Source organism: Schistocerca serialis, chromosome 2 (genome assembly GCF_023864345.2).
Source record: "Schistocerca serialis cubense isolate TAMUIC-IGC-003099 chromosome 2, iqSchSeri2.2, whole genome shotgun sequence".
In the NCBI taxonomy this organism is placed as follows: Eukaryota; Metazoa; Arthropoda; class Insecta; order Orthoptera; family Acrididae; genus Schistocerca; species Schistocerca serialis.
Genome location: NC_064639.1, coordinates 905190326 through 905211398, shown reverse-complemented (window position 1 = coordinate 905211398; position 21073 = coordinate 905190326). Strand labels below are relative to the sequence as shown.

General features: G+C 43.3%; 1 protein-coding gene across 1 annotated transcript in view; it reads left to right on the top strand.

Annotated features, from left to right (window-relative positions):
- The window catches only part of LOC126458258 (sodium-coupled monocarboxylate transporter 1-like), a 118890-nt gene that overhangs the window by 50194 nt on the left and 47623 nt on the right, over positions 1 to 21073 (top strand). The window contains exons 7-11 of the mRNA XM_050095176.1: positions 2365 to 2432; positions 6127 to 6281; positions 7915 to 8055; positions 16481 to 16589; positions 18392 to 18501. Of these exons, the coding sequence (XP_049951133.1) occupies positions 2365 to 2432; positions 6127 to 6281; positions 7915 to 8055; positions 16481 to 16589; positions 18392 to 18501 (583 nt within the window). The remainder of the gene's footprint in view (positions 1 to 2364; positions 2433 to 6126; positions 6282 to 7914; positions 8056 to 16480; positions 16590 to 18391; positions 18502 to 21073) is intronic.

Below are 21073 nucleotides of genomic sequence, written 5' to 3'. Positions count from 1 at the left end.
TGTAATATTGTTTGTGTTTACTTTCTGCGACACCTAGAAAAGAACAATTCCTGGCTGGGACTTCAACTTGTCAGGTCCCATCAACAATCTCCATTGTACAGACGTCGGCAACAGGACAACAAGCCCCGTGTCGGCTCCCTCACACCTGCATCTACAGTGACCTAACCAAACAGCATTACTGTCTAGCGAGGGGAGTCTGTTTGGGACGGTATTAATCTGTCAAGAAGCTTCCTCTTCTAGTGCCTTGGTGGCACAACTAAATTTTGTAAAGAGAAGCTGCATCCAATCTAGGCGTATTCCGAGGAGATATATCGGCTGGAAATAAAACAATTATAATGCCCTCTATTGATACTGCAAACTATCGATTGAACAAAAGTTGTTCAGACATATTAAAAAAAGGTAATGAGAAGCCATTTATGGGGCTCTAAAACAAATGATTATCCCTATTCAAGAAATCCTCTGTCATACGTAATGAAGTTCTAAAAGCAGAGCAAAAAGAGATTTCATTTGAAAATATTTTTTGCTGATTGTCGAATAATTTATTTCCATGAGTAGTTTCTTAAATTTTTTACGGATGTGTAAATCACTCCTTTCTGGGTAAAGGCTACGTCCGTTGGAGGACAAGAATCTTTTTTTTCGAGCAGCTACTGTATTTGAGAAAATTTTTTATAATCTTAAAATTGAATCAGTTGTTGCCAACAAATTTCATTATTTAATAAAAGTATCCTGAGATTGTGACAGATATTCCCGACTGTTGGCAAACAGTTGTTTACACAGTCAACTTGTGTAATCTGACTACTTTGTTTCCAGCAATGACTACTATTTCCCGACGTATGTGCCATCTAGAAATATTGTCTTTTTAAAATCAGTGAATCAAATAGTACAACTACATTAACTTGGTACTGGTTCCTACGACCACAAATTTTAAGAGTTAGTCTAATGACACAATCACTTGAATGTAAACGTTTTGGCAGGTTTGCTACACCGTTCATCCAAATTTTCTTCAATAAACGCGTCAGCAGCGGCACTGGTAAGTCGTCGCAAAAATCATTAAGCAAACGTCGGCCGGAAATCTCAAAACGAAAGCCAATAAGGGGCCACGAACCCCTCAACAATTTGTGATGCGCAAATAACTTAGAAATCTGATGCCCAAGTAACTTAGACATCCCTACCTTATTTGCTCTTTATTGCTGGAATACTACATTAATCGAGATTGTTAAATTTTTGCCAGAGCAAAACTTCACGAGCTGGTCATTTTAAAGCCTAAAACAAGACAATTTTCTTAAAACTAATTGGTGACTTTCACAAAAAGAGAAAAAGAGAACTTACTACTTTTCTCTGTAGATGTTTGTTTTCTCAGTCTGACGACGTATGTTCGAATCTGCTCTTTGGGGTGCTGTGGCGGCTATATTGAATGACATGTCTAAGGGCCGGGTCTCAATCTGGCAAACAGTTTTTACTCGTCCTAAATTATCCATATCGAGAGTTGTTTAGTGACCTCGTTGGGAATCCTAATATCGAGCTCCTCAGTTTTTCAAAATTCTTGCAAAGACCAGCGATCTATTGCCTGTCATGTACTTATTCAGTCTACTGTGTCTTTTAGAGCAGGCGTAAGAGAAAAAAAGAGAAGGAGGCAGATGAGCAAAAAGATTCGAATAATAGAAAACTACCTCATTAGAAGTATGGACAGACGAAAAAGGGATGGTGTAGAAGTAAGGTGAGGGTCACGAAAAGCAAGAGGAGGAGAATGGAAGAAAAGAACAGAAAAGGAAGCGTTGAAAGAGAACAGGTATGGAGAGAAAGAAGAAATGGACGGATATAGGGAGCAGGCATCGATGTAAGATAAGAAAAGACAGTAGGAGAAGCAGTGGGGTAACTAAGAGTGGAAGAAAAGAAGAAGAAAAAGGATTAGCTGTCAGGTAATGAGGTGTAACAGAAGACTTGTGAGGAACGATGAGGGAGAAGGACAGATAGAAGATGAGAATAAAAAATAGTAGAAATAGAGAGGAACTAAGAGTGAGAATTAGGAACAACAACGTAATGTGAGACTTGCATTCTCGGAGGCTGCAAATGTTGGTCCCCTCGGGATAGACTCAAAGCTCCCATTTGATGTTCATAGTTTGTTGTTTGTGATGAACTGGGAGGATCACTTGACGCACCCGATATTGCGCCTACACGGTAGCTCTGAAGTGATCCTGTTCCAAAGTACACCATGTAGCAGTAATTAAGAGAACTTTACATTTTGTGGAAAACTGCTGCTTGATGTGTAACAACGCAAGAGTAGATAATTTTTAGTTTTATGCTATGTTACAAGTGTGGTAGGGCACACTTCCTTACTAACATGACGGTGTCCACATGTTCCAGTGACTGGACTTAACGTCTACCTGGCCGTTACCTGTGTCTACGCAGTATGCATCATCTACTCATCTCAGGTCAGTCTATGTATCAATGTATTTGTGCTGTAAGTGCAACAAATTCAGTTTGCTCCTTTTCTTTTCTCATTTTCTTCCTCATGTACTCATTCTGTTCTCTTATTCTTCCCCTTCAACCTGCTCCTCTATCCTTCTCGTCTTCTACCTCTCCTTACTACTATTTTTCTCCACTACTTTCTCTTTGTCTTCAACTCTTACCTCGTTTCTTCTCATCATCTATAGACTATTCCATCTCCTTTATTTTTTCTTCGAATCAACACCCTACTTGCCTTCTTACACTTTCCCACCAACTGTTTCGTCAGAAACGACCAAGCTGATTTTGAACTGTTTGCAGATACCACATAAATTATCACTACATCATGTTACTCTTACAAATTACTGCCTGAAGATAGGCTAGTTTCTTTAATTAAAATTTATCCGCATGCTGGTTTACATTAACAGGATAACATTCAGTCGGATTTTGCATGCAGGTGCATTCGTTGCTTGTTGCTAACTTTTTTTGAGTTGAACTGAAAATCTATCTTTCATATCAACAACGCTACATACGCTTCTTGAACGTTATTAATACCTTCAAAGCAAATCTTGTTTGTTTGAACAGTCATATGTGTTTTGTTACTCTGAAACAAAGAATTTTTTCTAAGCGTCTTTCCGCAATGAAATAAACAGCGTTTTTTAATTTATGGCCATTCACTAACGACAAACTTCATAAAGAAGTAAATTTATTTTGCAGCTCTTGCTATATGTTTAGTTACCTTCAGGAGATCAAGTATAATTATCACATTTTTTGTCCAATTAATATTTTTGTTTAAAGACAGAATTGTCACAGAATTTGTTCTCTGTAATGTTAATAAATGAAAGTATGTAAACTATACTTATGTTCTGACATAGTTATTGTTAAATTTAATAACTCCAAAAATGGACACCTTCATTGGACCTAAGAATGTACAGTTTTAAATTCCAGTCCTTATCGTAATATATACTTTGAAATTTTGAATATGCATTTCTTTTTCCACTGTGTTACAGTTATTCTTTAAAAAAGCAATTATAATTGTGGTTTTTTCTGTGATATTAACAACTATAAAACTGACGCGGTGCACCACGTATATTGACAATATTTTTCTAAACTGATGATTTTCAGAGACAAAAATGTATGTTTCATAGAGAATTAGCCGCGAGGAAGTTAATAAACAATAGAGATTCGGATACGTATAAAATCCTACGAAATGAAAACAGACCTCAACATGAATGTACAGATTAATTATTCATGTCAGAAAAGGAGCATGTTTGTAATGTTGATCAATTTACATCATGTAACTGTATTTCTCTTCAGTAATTAATTACTCGATAATGTGACTTGCTTTGGATATATCCGCCGTCATAACAACTAAAATTCGTAATAAGTTTTTCGTAGGACTACTGAAACTCGCGATTGGCCGTCCAACCAGATGGAGAACCTCCGCTGTTCTTCACAGTTGAAAGACTTTGTTCATGTTATTATATCCAACATCGGTATTTCGTGATGCGCTGTTGACTGCCAAATCGGCAGGGAAGAGCGAAAGAAACTGACACATCTATCTAATATCGTTTAGGACCCCCGTGAGCTCGCGAAAGTGCCACAACAAGACGTGGTATGGGCTCTACTAATGTCTGAAGTAGTGTTGGATGGAACTGACACCATGAATCCTGCAGGGTTCTCCATAAGTCTGTAAGAGTACGAAGGGGTGGAGATCTCTTCGGAACAGCACGTTGCAAGACATCCCAGGTATGCTCTATAATCTTCATGTCTGGTGGGATTAGTGGCCAGCGGGAGTGTTTAAAGCCAGGAGTGTTCCTGGAGCCACTCTGTAGCAATTCTGGGCGTCTGGAGTGTCGCATTGTCCTGCTGGAATTGCCCAGATACATCTGAATGCACAATAGACATGAATGGATGCAGGTGATCAGACAGGATGCTCACGTACTTGTCACCTGTCAGAGTCGTATCTAGACGTAACAGGTGTCCTACATCACTCCAGCTGCACACACCCCACACCATAACAGAGCCTCCACCAGCTTGAACAGTCGTCTGCTGACATGCAAGGTCCATGGGTTCATGATGGAAACAAGACTCGTCCTACCAGGCAACATGTTTCCAGTCATGAACAGTCCAATGTCGGTGCTGACAGGCCCAGGCAATTCATAAAGCTTTGTGTCGTGCTGTCATGAAGGGTACACGAGTGGGTCTTAGGCTCTGAAAGCCCATATTGATGAAGTTTCGTTTAATGGTTCGCACGCTGACACTTGTTGATGGCCGTGCATTGAAATCTGCGGCAATTTGCGGAAGGGTTGCACTTCTGTCACGTTCAACGATTCTGTTCAGTCGTCGTTGGTCCCATTCTTGCAGGAACTTTTTCCAGCCGTAGCGATGTCGGAGATTTGATGTTTTACCGGATTCCTGATACAGTATATTCGTGAAATAATCGTACGGGAAAATCCGTACTTCATCGCTACCTCGGAGATGCTGCGTCCCTTCGCTCGTGCGCCGACTATAACACCACATTCAAACTCACTTAAATCTTGATAACCTGTCATTGTAGCAGCAGTAACCGATCTAACAACTGCGCCAGACACTTGTTGTCTTGTATAGGCGATGCCGACCGCATTGCGATGTTCTGCCTGTTTACATATGTCTGTATTTGAATACGCATGCCTATACCAGTTTCTTTGGAGCTTCAGTGTAAAAGACTTCGAAATGGCACACGAGCTAACTTCCGCCGCATTTTCATACCAGTAGTGGAAATATCTTTGGCGTAACTCATGATAAGAGATAAGTGTGATGGGCCTCTAGAGAACGTAGAGTTGTGTTGCAGTTGCTGCAACGGTGCACACTTGACAAGGGACAGGATGGAACCACGACATAGCCTTCTCCTCGGGGTTGGAAGGGGAATTCGTATGGCATCGTTCGTTGAGAGACACCAAGTAGCAGGACCAGCCACCTAGTTGGTTAGCGTTCCTACCACGGCACAGAATGGCCTCACTCCTCGTGCTGTGTGAGAGTTGTGTTTTAGGTGCATTTGTTGAGTGAAGGTGACAGCAATGGAAGTATTTACAGTATGGTGATCTGTTTATGTTGTTTGATGATGATGAGAGAAGGGAGAGCAGCACATAACCCTCTCCTCTAGAGCGACATCAAGGAAGGCGCGGGCTTACCGCTCTCATCCAACGGACGGATCACTATCAACAGTAGCACATGCCCTCACGCCAAGAGACATTATGGAGAGGTTTGGAATTTCTTCCCTGACTTTGGCACAGACTCTCATTATAAGGAACTGTACGCGACCATCTGTCCTCTTTCCGGCGGAATACAGTAGGTGAAAAGTTCTTCCACTTCCAGTACTAAAACCCGCTGTATCCGAGTAGGGCGCCACCACACAGGCGTCTGTTAACGAGCTCAGCTGCGGGGGCAGATTCCTCCTTTAGCAGAACCTCCAAACGGTAGCGGGCCAATCAGGGGAGAGTTTGGTTAGATCTTGAAACAAAGCGGAGAGGGTCGGCAATTACTGTACGACACTGGAAAAAACAGTGTCGCAGTCAGGAGGCAAAACTCGCTAGGGTTACTAATGCACCGGACAAAATCTGCTTATCGAGATTTCAGATTTACAAGCAGCTCCTCCAGAGCCTTGGCTACCGTGTGGTGACGCAGCGCTCTGGGTTGCAGGGCGGGATGCGCGCCGTCATCATCACGGACACGTTCCAGGCGGCCGTGCTGATGGGCTCCATCTTCGTGGTGCTGGCGCTGGGTAACGACCGCGTGGGCGGACTCTCCGTCGTCTGGCAGCGCAGCTCCGTCACCGAGCGCCTCGAGTTCTTCAAGTGAGTCCTGATCGCGTGCGCCGTGTCGCCTTAGCTGCTCTTTACTAACGTTTGTAACCCACCGAAATTTGAACTGTGTCTTGTCCTCTTTCTTTAACATCTTCCTCCTTCTCAGCAACTCTCTAGAGGAACGGAAGCTTCCAAATGATTGGAAAAGAGCACAGGTAGTTCCAGTTTTCAAGAAGGGTCGTCGAGCAGATGCGCAAAACTAGAGGCCTATAGTTCTGACATCGATCTGTTGTAGAATTTTAGAATATGCTTTATGCTCGCGTATCATATCATTTCTGGAAACCCAGAATCTACTCTGTGGGAATCAACATGGATTCCGGAAACTGCGATCGTGTGAGACCCAACTCGCTTTATTTGTTCATGAGACCCAGAAAATATTAGATACAGGCTCCCAGGTAGATGCTATTTTCCTTGACTTCCGGAAGACGTTCGATACAGTTCCGCACTGTCGCCCGATAAACTAAGTAAGAGCCTACGGAATATCAGACCAGCTGTGTGCCTGGATTGAAGACTTTTTAGCAAACAGAACACAGCATGTTGTTCTCAATGGACAAACGTCTACAGACGTTAAAGTTACCTCTGGCGTACCACAGGGGAGTGTTATCGGACCATTGCTTTTCACAATATATATAAATGACCTAGTAGATAGTGTCTGAAGTTCCATGCGGCTTTTCGCGGACGATGGTGCAGTATACAGAGAAGTTCCAGCATTAGAAAATTGCAGTGAAATGCAGGAAGATCTGCAGCGTATAGGCACTTGGTGCAGGGAGTGGCAACTGACCTTTAACATAGACAAATGTAATGTACTGCGAATACATAGAAAGAAAGATCCTTTATTGTATGATTATATGATAGCGGAACAAACACCGGTAGCAGTTACTTCTGTAAAATGTCTGGGAGTATGTGTACGGAACGATTTGAAGTGGAATGATCATATAAAAATAATTGTTGGTAAGGTGAGTGCCAGGTTGAGATTCATTGGGAGAGTCCTTAGAAAATGTAGTCCATCAACAAACGAGGTAGCTTACAAAACAGTCGTTCTACCTATACTTGAATATTGCTCATTAGTGTGGGATCCGTACCAGGTCGGGTTGACAGAGGAGATAGAGAAGATCCAAAGAAGAGCGGCGCGTTTCGTCACAGGGTTATTTGGTAAGCGTGGTAGCGTTACGGAGATGTTTAGCAAACTCAAGTGGCAGACTCTGCAAGAGAGGCGCTCTGCATCGCGGTGTAACATGCTGTCCAGGTTTCGAGAGGGTGTGTTTGTGAATGAGGTATCGAATATATTGCTTCCCCCTACTTATACCTACCGAGGAGATCACGAATGTAAAATTAGAGAGATTCGAGCGCGCACGGAGGCTTTCCGGCAGTCGTTCTTCCCGCGAACCATACGCGACTGGAACAGGAAAGGGAGGTAATGACAGTGGCACGTAAAGTGCCCTCTGCGACACACCGTTGGGTGGCTTGCGGAGTATAAATGTAGATGTAGATGTAGACTTCCCTTCTCCTTCCCCTTGGCTTCCACCTCCACCACATTCTCCTCTACCTCCGTCATTTTCTCCTCCACTTCTACCTCCACTGTGTCTACCGCCAGTACTGAAACACGACATCACTCTGCCGGCAGCCTGAACCCGGACCCGACGGTGCGCCACAGCTTCTGGTCCGTGGTGGTGGGCGGCAGCTTCTACTGGGCCACCATGTTCTGCTCCAACCAGGCCTCCGTCCAGAAGTACATGTCTGTGGCCACCATCAAGCAGGCCAGGACGTGAGTACAAGCTTCTGCATTTAATCGACTTCTTCATTGCGGTCACCTCCTAGCGCAGCAAGCGTCTTGTGATGCAGTGCTCAATAGGGAACCACATACATTACTACAAGTAAATGTATTACTCAATTGTAGTTCCAATAAAACAAGGAAATAAAGGGGATTGAAAATTGTTTTATGGGTGAAAAATTCGATTTCTTGTTTCTGCTTACAATTATAATATAAAATCTGCTCTTTAATTTTTCATGCGGTTTACTACTTTCGCTGAGCTAGAACTACGTTTAATCAATCGTTTATTATTATGATGCACAATGACATTTCTTGATGGAAAATCACCTTTGCTCACTTAAAACGTTTTGTCTCTGGTGCCACGTAATATACAAGGCTGTACTTTCGCATGCACATGTTGGCGCCCATTTAAGTGGTTGTTTGTCTTCTGTTGATGCGGGTTCTGAGTGCCGCCATTTCATCAAAACTTTGAACAATGCATATTACTTTTTTCTTCCTCAGTAATGGAAATTAACTGCATTTTCATTGCAAGACCGCTGTGACCAAGATATTAAGAACAGCCAAACCAGACAGGCTGCAACCTGGATCCAGGTCCCACGGTGTGTCACACCAAATGGTCCGTGGTGCTCGAGTTTTGTAGATGACATGCTTGCACAAAACGTCTACTGCTCAGCATCCTCCTCACAACTTGTAACCCACAGATGCTGGCTTGGAGCTAATGAAGCCCGCTTATACAGCAAATCCTGATCCTTTTAAAAATGCCTGCCAGGAAAAATTCACAAGGTAGTTGTCTCTTTCAAGAACGTTACTTAGTCACCACTTCCAAGAGCGTATTTGTTTGATATCAGACACTCAAGAATGAAATACATAATACTACCATCGCGTTTAACGAGACAAATGGATGAGAAAAAAGGTGATGGAACAACTACGAGCAAAGGTTGCCTGGAATACAGAAATACTTCTTGACGATTGGAAAACAGCAATCAATAAAAGGAGCAAAGCCACAGAACTATAAAATATGACCTAGTGGGCGCCGGCCGTGGTGGCCGAGCGGTTCTAGGCGCTTCAGTCCGGAACCACGTTGCTGCTACGGTCGCAGGTTCGAATCCTGCCTCGGGCATGGATGTGTGTGATGTCCTTAGGTTAGTTAGGTTTAACTAGTTCTAAGTTGTAGGGGACTGATGACCTCAGATGTTAAGTCCTACAGTGCTCAGCGCTATTTGAACCATTTTTGAGCGAGAGCATTATGCCCACTGCCCGCCGCGATAGCGAATGCCGGCTGGTGGTGCTGCTAGCATGTGACGTGGTAAGCGAAGAATCGAGGTCTACGAGAACAGGCCGCGGTCACGAAGGTAGGCCTGATCTCTCTCGCTCGCTCAACTCAACAGACAAACTACGTTTCTGCACCTGTTAACTCGTTACTACGTACGTACGTACAAACGAGAATTGCATCTTCTACTGGAATCCGCTATTATGGAGTCTGATTGTTATTGGTCCTACAATTATCGGAAGTCCATAGGCCTACTTATAATTTGTCATGGCTGTGCTGGGGTACAATAAAATTAAAATCATGCCAAAATGATTAGCAGTCGCGTAAGGCACTACTTCTTGTATCAAATGAAGAGTGTTAAGCAGAAGAGACTAAATGCTATAAACAAGCTGTTATACGATTAATATCGAGTATTGATCTCAAATTAAATTTTGTTACAGAGCCGTTAATCAATAAGACTTCATATTATCAGATTCCAGTAGGAGATTCAATATTCGTTAGTATGTACACGCCCAGCTGTGTGTTAACAGGTGCAGAACGTAGTTTGTCTGCTGAGCTGAGCGAGCGAGCGAGCTCAGGCCTACCTTCATGGTAGGCCTGTCTTTCTTGTAGGCCTCGGCGAGGAATATAAGTGGAGCAGAGACGAGTGGGGACTCATTGTAGCGACGAGCTGTTACGGCCCGGCGCCTGGGAACGACCAATGCGGAAACAGCGAACATTGCCGGTTGTTCGCGAGCTGCTGTCGTGGACATCTATGGCAATGATTGATGTACGGCGAAATCACGAACAGACGACAAGGTTTCGGAAGCCAGCGCCTCATCACAGAGCCTGGAACGCAGAGGCTTGCCCACACTGACAGGCAGCGATATGTGGCGCATCCGATGACCGACTACAGTGCTGATAGAGACACAATTGCTTTGGGGCACACAGATCAGTGCACACTGTGCAGCAGACAGCCATATTTTTGCCATGGTGTCCCAACGACATAGTCAGTTACGATCTCAGTGGGCACGGGATCACGGAGACTGAACTGTGCTTCAGTGGAAACGTATCGCTTGGTCGGCTGAATCATGCTTTTGGTAACATCAGATGGATGGCCGTGTCCGGGTATGCCATCCTCCAGGCTAACGGCTGCTAAAAACATGCACCACAAATGTACACCACGCCACGGGCACAGGCCGGTAGTTTCAGTAGTATGTTATGAGAGGCATCCACATGGCATTCCACGCGACCTGTGCTAGTAACCGAAAGTACCATGAGATCTGTGCACTATTTCGACGTCAGTTCGGTCTCTTCGTGCTTGATGTGTTTCCGACGGTGATGGCATCGTCAACCAGGGTACCTGTTGGCGTCACAAGGCCAGAATTGTGCTACAGTGGTTCCAGGAGGATGACAGTGAACTCAAGTTGACCTCATGCCCGCCTGATTTCAACCCAATGGAAGACATATGAAATCCTATTGGGCACCAGCTCCGCGCCCACAGACCACCTTCACGGAATTAACGGGAATTTTGTGGTCTGTACAGAGATAGACATCTGCTGCCACATACCTCCGAAAACCTACCGCTAAGTAGAATCTACGCTGTGTTCTGTTGCAAAGGGGCACCAACACTTTGTTAATCATGGTTTATCGCCGTACATTTGATTTAGCTCCTTTGAACGAAACAAAAAGTTACAACGGGGATAAGAAATAGTTTAGAAAATTCATCTCATTTTCTACTATGTAAATGTTTAGAAAAGTAATTTAATAACAATAAGAAGCTTAAATGTACACCATGCACAACTTTCAAGCCTCTACTTTTAACAGATCCTGAAGTAATGGGTGAGGAATATTGCTTTTTAACAGTGTCTCCAAAGGTTATTTACACTGCCCTTAACAATTACCCGGTACATCTCAGAGTAACTTGCCCTATGTGGGTTATGAAATTGTATATTAATTATTGCATGAGAGCTCCTGCACAACTTATGTATGAAACGCAGATGGGAGTGGTACCCATTGTAGTATCAACAGCTACCCTTCATTGCCCGCCACATTGCTAGGTGTGTGTGTGTGTGTGTGTGTGTGTGTGTGTGTGTGAGTTGCGTTTATGGCGCTCAACAGCGAGGTAGTCACAGACCGTATGAAAATTGTTAGGAACGAATGTGCTTAAAATGTCCAAAGCTTCATAAAACAAGTAAGAGTAAGTCCGACACTATTACACTTACTCGCTCCCAACCTCACCCACTGTTACCCGTACAAACAAATTATGTAACATATTTTAAAAACCGTAAAAATGGGCAGATGTTCTAAAACTGGCAATGGATAGACATGTAACACAAGTGGAAAACTGAAATAATGAAAGAGGAAAATTTGACTGGCTTATCACTTATAGAAAATCATGAATGTGTGAGTCACCGTGATAACACATTAAAAACTCCTCCCTTAAATGTTTGGGAACAAATTGGACATTTCACAAAACATTAAAATACTACCACATATGCAGGCCGCTGTGGCCGAGCGGTTCTAGGTTCTTCAGTCCGGAACCGCGTTGCTGCTACGGTCGCAGGTTCGAATTCTGCCTCGGGCATGGATGTGTGTGATGTCCTTAGGTTAGTTAGGTTTAAGGAGTTCTAAGTCTAGGGGACTGATGACCTCAGATGTTAAGTCCCATAGTGCTTAGAGCCATTGTACTACCACGTATGTTTAATTTTCATTTAAATCAGAGGGCAGGTCTATCCGTAAATTAGCTCCTCCTCTCTTGTGGTTAAACGAAAGACGTGACGCACTGTAATTCATACGTACCATACAGTGGTTTGCCTTCCCACCGGAACAAGAAACCATACATCATAGGGCTGTGTCCAGTTCGAACACGGGTCAGAAGCGCCTCATTCAGTCTGCGCAGCTGGAAGGAGGCACTTGTGGACTTCACTAGGCGCAACTTCTTGTCTGTCACTTCGAGCCACTCTTCTTCTTCCCGTCTACCGATGTTGCTGCACCTCAACAGTGAGGCCATATCATGGAGGGGGGATTATCGCAACACGCCGTCTTAGCTGCTACATCCGCCAGTTCGTTTCCCTTAAGACATATGTGTCCTGGTACCCAGCAGAAAGACACCTCCTTCTCCAGACTATATGGGTGGGGGAAGGGTCCTGGATATCCTGGACTACTTTACCTGCTGGCTACAGACGTCACAGAGAGTTCCGTGCACTCAGGGAGCCAGAAAAGACGAGAAACTTGGCAGTCGCCACACACCTCATCTGCTGCAGTGCGCTCAGGATCCCGTACAATTCGCTATCGAAAATACTGAATTGTTGATGGAATCGGATCTTGAGGACCTCATCAGCGAAAACAGAGAAACCAACGGAGTCCCCTCCTGTGTAGAATCATCGTGGATGCAGCTGTACAGCTCTAGTGTTCATTTAAAATATCATGAAATATTGTATTGGACGCAGATGCAGGAGTTCAGCGTCCGCTGTCTAAATATATCGTGCGCCTCTGCAGCAACTTGGGTGGCAGTTGGTGTTGAACTCGTCCCCCACCAAGTGACTCCAGCACACACACACTGCAGGCGGATCCCAAATGGTTTTTTCCTCGTGAATGACTGGAGAAAAGGCGTCCCATAGGTGGATGGACAACAGTACGGTATGCTGCTGAACTGGAAGCAGCGAGGACTTGACGTACCGTGAGGGTTTGCCGCCGGTTGGTGAGCGACGGTTTCCCAGCTGTAGCACAAACACTGGGTATGTGGCTGGTCCTGTAACCACCCGCGTGACGGTAGATACCATCAATGATCTTCAAGTAAGAGTGTCTTGCTGATCCGTATACCGTACACCCATCTCCAGCCGCGATCTCACGGCTGCTCTATGCAACTGGAGCAGACGTGCCCTGTTCACTCCCTAAGACCTATGGCACTTTCTGTGTCCAGTGCTTTCTCGATCCTCATCTTCAGGTCCTTCAGGTATTGTAACCACGATAGTTTGGAATCAAAAATCAGGCTTAACAGCAGCATCGAGTCTTTCAAATAAAGAACGATGTCGCTCATATGCAAGTGAGATAAAAATAAGACAGCAACGATTAAAATCAAAACCCATCTTTGGAGCCCACTTCTCCAACCTCTTCACTGTAATTTGCAACTGACGAGCTGTTGCAGTGGTGGAGGAGGAACAGAAAACTGAAAAATCTTCCACAAATAAGATGCACTGGACAGGACGCCTTACCGTAGATGTTATGGCGTTACTGGCTGCGGCAAAGAGGGTGACGCTTAAAGCACGCCCCTGGGGAACACCACTCTCCTGGTGGAAACTGTCTGACACGTCGTGGGAATCAGCCACGATGTCGTAAAGCCGTCAGGCCGCGGATCGCCCATCGCTCTGTCTCTCCACGATTTGTATGTCCACAGAGCATGACAGAGTAGCAACACGCAAAGAACTGCTAATTGGTGATGATGCATGTAGCCATGTTAGATGACTGTTAAGATTACGGATGAGTCATGACAGGCACGTCATTTCATTACGATCTCTCTTCTTGTGTATGTAAAGCCTCTTAATTGTTCAGTTTTCCATGCTGTGCACTTTCTGGGCCTCCACTATTCATCGTTTTTCTGCCATTGGTCAGAAACAGTACGTTATCAGACATAAATGGTGCAAGTTTTAACTGGCGCAATTTATCAGCGAATCTCTTTCTCAGCCCCCCACCCCCTTCGACAGAGTATGAGTTTGTTAGTTTTCACATAGATAACAAAAATCACTCTAGTCGGTTTCCCACTCTAGTCGATTTGCATACGTTCCCAGCGTCAGTTGACTTGTTTTACATGAAATATGGCCTGGTCCATAACAGGTCTTTCATCGCATCTCGTGACATCTGACGTCCATTCTGGTGCTTACTGCAGTTTTAAAGGGATGAGTGATGCGTTACTTTGAAAGGTTTCAGTTTGAGTTTGTGGATAGCTTTGTGAGCAAGAGCTGCTGACACTCTAGCCTGAAGTACTAAATGGCCCGACGATTTTCTCGCACTTCTTTCCAAAGCCGCTCCTAACACATAGAGTTGGGTTAAAACAGGTGCGCCACTTGCCACAGTGCGAAGAATGGGCCAAAGCGCGGCTGACAGCGGGAGCCTGCCAGCCTCTTCCTCCCTGGTACTGACTCATGCGTAACACCAGCGCTGTGCTTGCAAAACACATGAAACACTCCATATCTAAAAAGGGAGTAAATTCTTACGTTCTGTATTTATTATTACTAGCTCACAAACCCAGCATTGCCGGGTACTCATTTTGCCAATTTCCTATTAGAATCGAAAACAAAAAAATGGACTGTTTTTTAGCATAAAATCGAAAAAAATTCATTTACATGTATTCGTGAAAATCTCTTTGAAATTATGGAACAATCGTAAATGCATAACGTACAAATGTATAGGTCCAAGAAACACTGCATGCAAAATATAAATTCTCTATAACGTTTATTTGACTCAGAACTTGATTATACACGATACTTGTAGTTACACGTCCAGGGGCTACAATGAGTAGAGTTAGTAGATAGAAGTAATAAATGTAAACGTAATGCATAATGCAACAGTTTTTTACTCATTATTTATGACGTCATATTTCCTGAACTATGATAAGTAGATGGTTCTTACCCCGACATAAATTGTTGTCGTCTGGCACATCTGACGACGTCGTTGAGCGAGTGAGACAACGTTTTGTCAACAGCACTACGAAATCGACCCGGCGTGCATTTCGCGATCTTCAAATCTCACAAGCGTCTGTTTGGCCTGTGTCGAAAAAAACGTTTGCATTTGAAACCATACAGACTGACTATCGTACAAGCAATAAAAGACACTGATAAAATTGCTCGCAATAACTTCTGTGCGGTTATGTTAAACAGATTACATGAGGATGAATATTTCTTGGACAAAATAATCTTTTCTGACGAGTCGACTTGTCACTTAAGTGGCAAGATTAGCACACATAGCCGGCCGGAGTGGCCGTGCGGTTCTAGGCGCTACAGTCTGGAGCCGAGCGACCGCTACGGTCGCAGGTTCGAATCCTGCCTCGGGCATGGATTTGTGTGATGTCCTTAGGTTAGTTAGGTTTAATTAATTCTAAGTTCTAGGCGACTGATGACCTCAGAAGTTAAGTCGCATACTGCTCAGAGCCATTTGAACCATTTTTAGCACACATAACTGTGGGATTTGGGGCAGTGAAAATCCATATCAAACATTGCAACTTGTTCGTGATAGCCCTAAACTGAACGTTTTTTGGGCATTGAGCAAAAATAAAGTGTACAGCTCCTTTCTTTTCCGTGAGAGAACCATCAACGGGATAATGTATTATGATATGTTACAACAATTTTTGATACCACAGATCGATGAGGATGACCAAGAACGAAATGTTTACTTCATACAAGATAGTGACCACCCACTACTTAGCTGACGTCCGGGATTTTCTCAGTGACCGCTTTCCAGGTCAATGGATTGGCCGTGATGCGCCAACTGCATGCCCCCACGTTCCCCAGACCTGACACCACTCGATTTTGTTTTAATGGGGATTTATCACGATATCGTGTTTCTATCTCCTCTGCCGGCTTCTCTACCTGAACTTAGAGCAAGAATTTACACCGCCACTGAGCAAGTTACGCCTGCAATCCTACAGCGAGTTTGGGAAGAAATCGACTTTAGATGGGATGTATGCAGGATAACCAACGGAAGCCACATAAAACATCCTTAGTTTAAGGTAAAAAAACTTTATGTGCTTCGCTACAAAATAACACTAAATCCAGTTCTATATCTTCTGTCAATAAATTTATATGAATTTCTAAAGTTGTAAAGTCCTTTCTGAAACACTCTGTATATGGTTTTGTCGCCCAAAAAGTGTGGAATAATAAGGCGATTGGAATCCTGAATAAAACCAACCTGCTTTCAGAAAAGAATGTGTTTAATTACTTATTGAAGGCCCCCCGTATTACTACTACTACTGCTATTGCTGTTGTAGTTACTTACGTATTTTTATAGTTCAACGTTGCGTCACTCAATTCTGGACGTATAATGACTGTTTCTATGATACTATGTCATCGATTCCAAAACGTAGTAACAAATAAACAACTACCTGACACTAAGATACATGAGATTTAACGAACCATTACTGTGAATGTTACTCTTGGCTTTTTGTTTTGTCAGGGCTTTATGGGTGAGCTGTGCCGCCTTGGCCATCATTTTCACGGCCAATTTCTACACTGGTATGGTCATCTATGCTGACTACCACGGATGCGATCCCATCAAAACTGAGGTGAGTCTCTTCTGAATCCGGAATACAGACTTTCTCCTGCTTCCAGCTTAATAAGCACATGAGAGTGTACAAGGGACTGTGCTATCAAAGGTCAGTGCCATTCTAAGCGATCCACTCTAGACTGGTTAACAGAAACGGCATGCTGTGTTGCTGTTGTCCTCTAACTCTGGACAAAAGTTCAGCAAGCCACACTTGGAGACAATTTTTATCTGATCACAGTAACTGTTAGTATTTCATGCGTGCTAAGAAATTTTGAAGCAACCCACCCACAGACAGAAGTGCTCGATATGTATAAATCTGGGACACTCATCCTGAAGCTATCAAGAAGTATTGTATGTATATTGGTCCATTCCTCCCCAGCGCCATTTGTATTCCTCAAAGCCTCAGAGATCATGTACTTTTCTATTCAACTCGCCTCCCACGCATGGCTCAGGAAAATCGTCTCTGTTCTGTTTCAGTAGTGCTGGTGGTACTGTGAAGATGACCGCTAATGCCCATGAAAATAATACAGGTCCCCAGCTTCCATTGGTTCATGGAAACTTCGACTATGTCGTTCCATTATCTCTGAACCTTTAGTTGTGAAGATACGTCTAGATATTCCTCCACTGCATAGATATCCAGTTAGACCATTCCTCTGTGTTGATCTCAGCTGTCTTGTTACAGACCATTTTGGGCAAGGTCAAATATCCCACATTCCGTTGACAACATCTGATGATGAGAAAACCGTACGTGGACTTCTGAGCTCACATCAGTCCTATACGGTCCAGTGCCCACCAAAGAGTTATGCTGAAGATGCGTTTGCCTGACGCATCACATTTTCCCTGATACGTGAGCTCTGTCAGCAATGTTGCATGCACCGTTGCCAGTCGCTCCGTGCACACATTTCACGGCGGAGTGAAACATGGCGTGTCAGTCTCTTTGTCCCCAGTATCTGTAGCTCTAGTATGCCTTGCTGACAAACTTTAATACGAGGGCTATCCACAAAGTACATTACGTTTTGGAATTAAAAATAAATAAAGTATTGGAATTTTTTTATTATATACAGATGAAAGCCACACTTTAATACTACTTTTCTACATAGTTTCCATTTAAATTAAGGCACTTATCGTTGCGATGGACGAGCTAGGAAATTCCTTCGTCGTAAAATTCGGCCACCTGCGCCTTCAACCACGTGGTTACCTCTTCTTGAAGCTGTGCGTCGTCATCAAAACGCTGCATAGCCAACCACTTCTTCATTGGTGGGAATAAGTGGAAGTCGCTCGGTGCCAGGTCGGGACTGTACGGCGGATGAGGAAACAACTCCCACTTAAAAGATTCGAGAACTTCAGGAGTGGCATTTGCCGTGTGGGCCCGGGCGTTGTCGTGAATCAGCAAGATCTTTGAGCCCAACTTTCCCCTGCGCTTGTTTTGTATTTCTCTTCTGAGGTTGTGCAGAGTTTGGCAATACCTTTGAGAGTTTATTGTAGTGCCTCTTTCCAGGAAATCCACAAAAATCACACCTTTGCTGTCCCAAAAGACAGTCGCCACGTGATTGAAGGCGCAGGTGGCCGAATTTTACGAGGAAGGAATTTCCAAGCTCGTCCATCGCTACGATAAGTGCCTTAATTTAAATGGCAACTATGTAGAAAAGTAGTATTTAAGCGTGGCTTTCATCTGTATATAATAAAAAAAATTTCCAATACTTTATTTATTTTTAATTCCAAAACGTAATTTACTTTGTGGATAGCCCTCGCACATTTATTTTTTAATTGTATATATATATTTTTTACGTTTATCACTGACGGACCCCTCTTCCGCCGCAGGCCATCACTGCCAGCGACCAGTTGTTACCGTACTACGTGATGCAGCACATGGCACATCTCAAGGGCGTGGCCGGCTTCTTCGTCGCAGGGATATTCAGTGCCTCTCTCGGGTAAGTTTCCCATCAATGTCACATCAGCTGGAATGGATGGAATGGCGCAAGGAAACAAGAAAATTTCATCTGATAATTTGTTGGGTGACTCGTATAGTGGTCCTATATTCTTACTTAAAGAGCCATAACTGTTCGTCACCCATGCAAAAAAGGAACAAAAAGTTAGGACACTTTTATTTGAAATATTTAGTAACCCACAAATATACAACACAAACAGTGATTGCTAATGATTTCGTGTACTCAAAGTGCGTTAACTTACGAGAGAACGCTGACTATGTAAACATAACAAACTGCATGAAATGTAAATAATACAGCAAAACACAGATCCACCAATGTTAAGTTTGAATACTGTGCCTGCGCAGCCCTCACAGTCAGACAATGATGAGTATCACAGATTTTGTTACTCTAGGGTGCACGACGTATAATCGCGGGCAGAAACAATAGAAATATTTACTATGTTAAAAATTTCAACATGACGATTTTGTAATTTGCACTGAGTAAGATTTAGTGGGTGTGGCTACTATTACAAACATTATTAGAACAATTCTATAAAACGCAAGAGTGAAAACATTAAGTTTGTGAAGGGCTTTGTTGGTGAGCCCGCAACAAATAGTGGCAATAAACGACATCAGTTAATTAGTATCAGTTTGGTCCCTGATTGCGGCACTACATTATTTTTAAATAATGTTTCATACAAATTGACTTTAATGACAAGCGTTTAACGATCTGTACTACTGACGGAATTACGCTCACATATTTGCAGAGTTATTACTTGTCAATTTTGAACTACGAAAAGAATTAATTTTAAGACTCAGTGCTGAACTACTTAAGTTTCATTTGATAACGATAAATGGAATGTTATTAATTACGAAATCAGCAATGCTCACACACACCATTGTCGATTTATTACAAAAGAAACATTGTCTATGTTTAAACAGAGAACAGTTACTACACAATTTGCGTATATCAGAGCTTGCTTTCCATAACAATATGCCACACCAGTTTGGCTGCGTTTTACCTCGTGGTTGGATTCCAGTGTTTCGTAGCCGCAATGACTGCCGATTCGGCCATCTTGAATTTGAAGATAGCGAGTCGAAATTCTTTACACATCCGCCCGTTTCAGGTAATGTTGCAACTATTGTCCCATTGTTATTCAAACTTCAATATTATAGGCTTCTGCTTTCAAGGCATGCTCAGCGTGACCATAAATTAGGCCATGTAGTTAATTATGGAGCCTGATTGTGCGTATATTCCCACTCCGTAACACTCACGAAACTATTCGTCTATTTCTGTAACACAGTTCACAGCACATTCAGTTACAGTGTTCGACTGGAAGCATACGATCGCTGGCCACAGTTCTCGCGAAGGCGTCCTAAATAATATCCTAGTGGAGCAACGCTGTACAGTCGAAGCAATAATTTTTTTTTCCAAAACGATTGTGTGGCAACGAAACCAACAGGCAGCACTGCTACCGGACACATGATGGCCTCGTTTTCCCAGTAGCTTTCTTGACAAGGGAAATAGGCAGCTACTTCCTCTTCAACTCCTATCTCTCCCCCTGAAGGCTCCAAAAAAGGCGTTAGGAGGCTAACCTTGGCTTTAAACCGCCACCTTCAGCCTTCGTTGACTCTATCTGCCCTTCTACATTCAGCAGTTAAAATTGGTCACTTAAAACACGCATAACAGTCACCTATTTGCCCTCTAAACTGGTTCGATTCATGAGGATACTACTTAAAATTTACAATGCGACTCGTATTTAAATAATTTAGCTAGAAGCTAAACATATTCACGGTTCAATTAAAATGGCTGTTACATTATGAAGTAACGAGGTAAATCCGTCTAGGCTTGATGCACGTTGGCGTTACTGTATTAGCGTACAGAGAGAATACTACGTGATATCAGTGTTCTACATTATATGACATATCTCCTACAAGCCATTATTTGCTATACACAGTCCGTCCAAAAAGTTCTGAGACTGATTTTATTCACGGCGTACAAGCGACGTCAGCGCAGTAACTGCCGTGGCAGGTTGAGCCACCAACTGTGAACAAGAGATGCGTGTTCGACCAGTCAGCTTGTGGGGAGTGCTAAGTAATCGAAGTGCAGCTGAGGTGTGTCAATGTTTTTGTGACACAAATCACAATGGAGCAACATCTCTAAATCAAGTGTTCCGGACATTCTCCGGAATATTTTGAAAAATAGAAAGCTGTGCCCAGAGTTTGTCCCACACACCTTGACACCCAAACAAAAACGAGACGTGGACGCCTGCCGTGACTTGATTGAAATTCAAATGCAGAGAATTATTTTCTGGATAAAATCATCAGGGGTGACGAGACTTGGTGTTATCAATACAAACCTATCACAAGACGACAGTGTAGAAAATCAGATGAGAGGTCTATATTTTGACGACATAACCGACGTTCGACCCAGTGTGACACGTGAGTTGAGCAGCATCCCAAATAAGTACCTTTCTGACAGTTTCACTTTGTTGCATGAACGTTCTGCGCATTGTACACAAGTGGGAGGGGGAGGGAGTGGAGAGAATCTGTAGAACACCTGAAGCAGTAAAATC